The 6918-nt window shown below is 40.2% G+C and overlaps 1 protein-coding gene across 2 annotated transcripts; it reads right to left on the reverse strand.

The window, feature by feature from the left end:
• Positions 1-510: 510 nt before the first annotated feature.
• On the reverse strand, positions 511-4647 carry LOC139130153 (histamine H3 receptor-like). 2 transcript variants are annotated; one of them, XM_070695896.1, is made up of 2 exons: positions 4486-4647; positions 511-4232 (listed from the first exon to the last, which is right to left on the reverse strand). In XM_070695896.1, exon 2 carries the CDS (start codon positions 3535-3537, stop codon positions 2314-2316), a length of 1224 nt encoding a protein of 407 aa, XP_070551997.1. In that variant the 5' UTR covers positions 3538-4232; positions 4486-4647; the 3' UTR covers positions 511-2313. The 2 variants fall into 2 exon arrangements, with proteins under 2 accessions (XP_070551997.1, XP_070551990.1); XM_070695889.1 differs by having other exon boundaries at positions 4449-4647.
• Positions 4648-6918: the final 2271 nt, after the last annotated feature.

Below are 6918 nucleotides of genomic sequence, written 5' to 3' on the forward strand. Positions count from 1 at the left end.
CAATGGCGATGTGGATACTACGCAAGGAATTTGATAAATTGAGCAGTGATTCCATGACACCTGCCGTAAATAAATCAGTATTGCGCTCTATAAAATTCCGAATAGTCTTGAGCTTTTCTATAATTATCACCCTTAATACTGCTCCTTTAAATATATAAAGTCTCAACTAAAGCAAAATAATTTACACTCATTAAACAAGAGAACTGAGATGCTAGATATAGTTATATATTTACCCTGTTTTAACATAGTATATACACATATACAAATATCGGGCACACACACATACACATGCGTGCTTTATACAAGCAACACGATATTCACGGTGAGTTCATGGACGTGAATCGCAAAACATTTGCCATCCTTTATATTTGCATCAGAGATTGATCCTCCTCAAAATGAGAAAGAAAGATCCGCTCTGAAAATGAGGAGTATAGCCAAACATGTTATATGGGTGTGATCATTCACATTCTGTAGTGAGAAAGATAATGAACTTACTCAAGCTATGAAATCTTGTTTGATCATCACTTTTCAAAAATATGTTTATTTTTGCCACACTTTCAATTTTTATAGACTACAAAAATTCAAACAAGAGGCCAAGATGTGACAGTGTTATATAAGACCGGCGTTCTACGCAAACTGGTGAGTAAGAATATACAACTGTTCAAATGTACTGACAATCAAAATAGAATCACATTCATAGGAAACAGTTAGAAAAGTTATAGTCTCAGCCACAGATATAAACATAGGGGTATATATCGAGGAATTCTAATATATCAGATTAAGAAAATTCTTGTGTGAAAAACACTTCAGACAGAGATCCAAAATTTCAGAGATAGAAATTGATATGTTATTCGCACTGCAAATATGACTTCCAGTAGCGAAAGTGTGAGATTATTATTGTCTATACTAGTACAGAACACAAACAACGAGCAAAAACACAAACGGTGAAACAAAAGAAAATTCACTTCAACTCATCACGTCAATGAGCCGTTGTTGTGCTGTTTTTTCAATAAGAAGGCAAATTCAATCGGTTTCAAAGACAAAGACACAGAAAAACCAGTGCAGATATTCGGCAGGAATTCTTGCCATTGCTACTCGTAGTTTCTCAGCGGCCGGAGAAGCAATCTGCGAAGTCAGAGACCGATAAAGTGAATACATAATCGTGATGAAACCACACCGCGGGCACGGGTTCAAGGTCTATGAATTGTCATTTTTACCTCTTCTGAAGACCGACAACACTGTTAGACTATAAAGATACTAATTTTGCACCCTTACAATACGAAATACTCGGGGGAAATTATAAATTTCAAATAGGCTAACCGTCAATTTTCAGAGGCATATCATCCTTTCAGGCGCTACCATACTCTTCATTTTAATTCAATACATTTTAAATTCTAATGGGACTGGTATGGTGTTTGTATAACGAGTTAGTCACCATGCAAGTCATGCACTTCATATAACTGTCTATTAGGCACGTTGACTGATGCACTTGTTGTCGTGCGTGTTGGTTATCTATGCCCTGTTTCCGTATCATGCCAAAAGATATGTAAGTTGACAGACATAAATATAATTCGTAGACTGGGTTTACATATGATATCTTTCTGCTTTGACATATATCATTTGGTAATTCCATCAAGCACTGCATGCATTGAATTCAATTTTTCTGATCAATCACGATTACACAGCTCTTGGTCAGCGAAATAGCTCTGCACGACATGTTAAGTTGTATTAGTTCATCCTTTATATGTAAGACAGACAAAAAGGATAGACTTTTAGACTAATTGAGGTGTTTGACTTTTCGGGCTGCAACATGCAAAGAATAGGTACAGACATATAATCCTGCAATTATTACAATGTTATTGTACTTCTATCAATTATTTTTCGCAATATATTTAAATGTGATTTGATATTGCCCACGCTTGATTCTGATGGTCTGTATTTGACGTCGTATTATATGCCTATGCGCTAATCCTTTTTGTCAATAAAAGAAAATTATGTCGTTTGCGGAAGAGTTTTGCATTTTCATGACCCGCATATTTTAAAGTTCTCAAGATCAGCGTTCACCAGTGGCACACTTGTAACGTTGCAAACCCCGGGATTGTATTGTATGCTCATCTTGGTTCATGTTCCATGGGCGGTCGTACATGTTCGCTCAAAAGAGTCGCGCCCTGAAACTATCCATTTTTTCTTCAATCTCGTCTGGCCAGCTCATTATTTCCGGGTCAAGTACGGACTGTCGGCATCACGTTTAGATTTCATAAAACCCCAGAACATAAAAACCTACATCACGAGGTGTTATACTGCTGTCTATTATTAATACTGTCTTCTTACACATTTACAAGTTAGAATTTTCTTGAAAGTTTGTCTAAAGCCTGGATGGAACAGACCATAAAGGATAGGGTTTAGGGTCGAATTGATCCACAGTAAATAGCTAACCACGTCCCAAGCAATCTCCGTGACGCAGTACTCGGAGCACAGTTGGTCTACCACAACAGCCATGTTGTGCGGTGCCCAGCATATGAAGAAGACGACCACGAGCACTGCTAGCGTTTTTGCAGCCTTTCTGTGTCTTTTCTCCCTATGGTCAGAGTACGATGACGACGTGGCCGTCGAAGCCGGGTTTGACAGCCGCTCTCCAGGTTTGTTTTCCCTGCTGGGACCTTCTTGAGTATTGTTGCTCGAAGTAGTGGCAGGTCCGGTGCCAACAGCTTGAACATCATAGTGTGATGCATTTATATGTCGGTTGTCGTCGCTCATCATATCGGTAGCCTGTATGGCGTCCATGTTGACGATGGCCACCTGAGTCTTGACCACGTCCTTGTAGAACTGCTTTGTTGGGTTGTCGGGGACCACAGTCTTTGCGCGCTTTCGAATTCGGTAGTAAATCGAGCCGTTGAGGTATACCAAGGTCAGAAGAGGGGCAATGAACGTGACGACAACGAAGGCTACCGTCCACGCAGTATCATAGAGAAATTCGACATCGCAGGTGTCGTCGTAGTCGAAGAAAACTCGACCCGTCCATGCGGGGTAACCCAACACGAGGGGTAGTACGATAACGCAGGTGAGTATCCAAGAACAGGCACACTGGAAGAATACCCGCTTTCTTGTCTGCATGGTGACATGGCGAACCTCGATGGTAAGTAACAGGTAACGATCCAAGGAGATCAGCAAGACTGCAAACACCGACTCGATTGTAGCGATGTAGTCCACCGTCGACCAGAAGCGACAGACATCCTTGCCAAACGGCCAGTACCCGTGGGCGTAGGCCGCTACGTTAAGGGGCAGAGACACCGCTCCGACCAGAAAGTCCGCAAGAGACAGGTTCACAATAAACCAATTGCCCAGGTTGGCCCGGAGTTTCTCGTCGATTGCAAATGCTAGGATGGTTAAAGTGTTTCCAAATATCGTGCCGATCGTAATAATGCTTAATACTATGGTACCTGGAAGTCGATTTTCATCGAAAGGGGTTTCGTCGTCACCCTCGCTGCTCGCATTAATCGTTACCGTAGATCGGCCAAATGTGACGGGGTCAGTCATTGCGACAGGGAACTTTCATCTGAACTTATATCAATGCATTATATGTCTGCAAATTTTGCCGTTGGGTGAAATACGACTGTCTTTTCTCATTTATTTGAAATAAAAATCCGTCTCAAGTCTGTTGACAGCCTCCAGTTGTATTGAAAATTTGATTAAAGGGGATTTAGAACAGCTCAGGTTTCAATATGTCTTGATTATCATCGATTTTGGGGCAAGCAAGATAGAACTCACCCGCAACACAGGACAAATCCATCAATATGAGAGAAATGTAACCAGTTTCAGGAAAAACGCAAAAACATTGTTTTAACTAAATTGTACGGTGCGACATCACGAGGAGACAATCCGACAGCAGCGACGGACGTGCGTATACACGCGAGTAGAGATGAGGCTTTCGGTCCAAATTCACAGTAAGGTTGGTATCACTGACGTCGCAACAGATGGCAGTACACGAGATACCGTAGGCCCACTAAGCTCGCGAGTCAGGTTACAATGTACATCATGGATATAGTAAGATTATGATAAAAGACCAACGCTACAAAACTCGCATCTTCTTAAATCCTATTGTAGAATCAGTGAAATGTAAACAGATGATAGGAATGCGGTTCAGCACTTAAGTCTGAGAACGGGGTTTCCTGTAGATGTCTACTGCTTATTTCAGCACCAGCATCAAATGAAGAAGTGAGGTTAGGTTTGACCTGAAAACCAATGATAGATAATAACGCAGTTTATAAAAGGTCCAGTATACAAAGAAAGGGTGAAACTCATGTTTGAATATCAAATTATGGCGCAAAAACATCTATGCATTTACGCCAGCTTACACACACCGGCATTTTGCGTCTGAGTAATGGCAGTCACGTATCGGTTAATGAGTGCATGAGATTAAACCCAGAACGCTATGAACATTATGTTACCGATATCAGTTCGACTGGATCAGTTTGCTTCGTTTACCTGAAACAGGCAGTCGGAATACCATGGGTGTTTCCCTTTTGTCGTTTGCTGTGTATCACTGGTTAGCACGTTGCTTTCTGTGACAGATTCTCCGCAATTAACGTGTGCGAAGCGATTATAGTTGCTTTAGTCTTGACGTGTGTACTGCACTGTTAGAGTCTAGCTGTACATGCTCCGAGCCATGGGATACGTTAGCACGCGGAAGATACCATTATGCCGGGAAAGACGGGGATAAAGGTTGCATTTTGACGAGCTTTTTCAGTGCTGGACGGAACCACTTTCATTAACTGTTTACAGTTACTACCTATCTATTATGTCGTAGTATGATCGCATTTACCGCTGAAATGAGATGGGCGGGGACGAGAGTGTCTGCACAAATGTGATAATATCCTCAGTAAAAATCTCAGCTGTCGGACATTTAATGATTTAGGTAATATTATTAGCGGTAATTCATTATTTTAAATGCGTTATGTAATATCTAAAGCCATTACAATAACAAAGGGGGTAGGTTGAATTGCTCTGTCGTTGATACATTGGAATTAAAAGTTTATTTTCACGTTATCTGAAACCTCTTGCATTTCTGCAATATGTTGTACTCGTTTAACCAAACCACCATCCACCATATTACAGTTTGAATTCATTCTAGATGACTGTACAGAATATGACAGGGCTATTTTGAGGTCCAAGTTGTGTAATATCGCTGCTTGATGTTTCTAAAAGGATGGTATGGGAATCGCGTTGTGACATTTATTATTGCATCTGTTGATACCTAATATAGAATATATAATTTATTCTTATGATGACTTGCAGAATACTTCAAAATTACAGAACAGTAGTTGACTATATTATTAGCCATGGTACGGTGAGGTTGGATGAAAAACTATTAGTTGAGAAGAACGGGACGGGGTATCCTTCACTGATTAGACTACATTAGCTGAAATGTTTACAAAGTTTAACACGCTGTACGGCAGAAAGTGCATAAATACCCGATGCGTCGTTCAGACCATCGGCCCCGATAGCTTGAAGTTATACAGTCACCTGTAATCTAAATATGCCCATATATGGTCAAAGGGGGGGGGTTCCTTGGTATTCGAAATGCCCATGTGAGGGCGCAGTTTTTAAAAAGCGGCCACCCGCTTAAAATCTGTGATTGGTTAGATTTCCTCTTTCCATGGTAACTGTAGCAAAATTGGAATAGATGACAGTATCTTCACTATATATCCATTTCGATGCAAACCGCTAGTCGTCAGTGCATGGTAGATAGTCCAATTCCGAACGCATGGTCCACTTCAAAAACTGAACAAGATCTAAATGACAGCTCTGTGCTAACACAGTTTGTTTTATACGTCAGGGCATCCGAGAACAAGAAGAAGCAAAATATCTTGCCAAGTTTGTGAAACTCATACATAATACTTTGCTGTCAAAATCGATGTCAGTGTGATTGCGTTATGTAGATGTATCCCTGCCTTTTGACATAAGCTGTTTAATCTATTTTCTTCCTGTGAGAACGCACCCGAGCCCAGTCATTTTTTGCATAACAGGCAGTTGATTAACGGAAATACATGTTTCTAATCGTTCACGTCACACATTTTAAGCAACTCTTTCCAATATGCTTTGCGGCAGCGTAGGGAATAGATAAAAAGGCGAAGTATATTTTGAATAAACACAGGCAAGAACGATCTCAAAGTGTTTCTTTCAATTTAAAATATCACAAGGGTTGTCATGGTGACGAGCCAATCTTCAGGATAAAGAATGCTAAAAAACAGCCCAACTGTTACCAGGAAATTAAGTAAGTTGCGTAATGGCCACGGATCAATAGCACATAATGTGCATTTATCAATTAAATGTGCCCAGTCAACCAGTTAATGGTTGAACGCAATGTTGACAGACATGAACAAAAACGTCTGAAGCATTGGTAATAAAGCAAACGCAGGATAAATATCTTTCCTTGTGAAAGCCGAAACACATGTTGCATCAAGTAAATTGGCATGTTTCGAACGACAAAATTTGAAAGAATAATATCGATAAGTACTTTACAGATAATACGTCCATTTACAACCACTTTTTCTTGTAATGTACACACGTCAGCTTGGAAGAAAGATACAATGGGCTTACAGTGTGTTTGAAGATGGAGTTACTCTACGTTAGCAGGTTTTCCCTTTGTTTGTGTTTGGTTTTAGCGTGTGAGTGCGCAATGGATACAAGTAGAGCTAATAGGTTTGATAACTGAGTTTAACAAGCAGATTTTATCACTCTATGGATTGGATATGATATTATTGACACCCATGACTTTTGATATACCTAATGTTCCTATTAAAGTTCTTATAAATCCGTTGCGCAGCATTTCCTGACTGCTGTTTCGACCATCACCTTTAAATGTCTTGCAAAGTGACATTATGAAATATACTTCTTGTTATGAAATGCTCGACTCTA

Source organism: Ptychodera flava, chromosome 1 (assembly GCF_041260155.1).
Source record: "Ptychodera flava strain L36383 chromosome 1, AS_Pfla_20210202, whole genome shotgun sequence".
NCBI classification, from domain to species: Eukaryota; Metazoa; Hemichordata; class Enteropneusta; family Ptychoderidae; genus Ptychodera; species Ptychodera flava.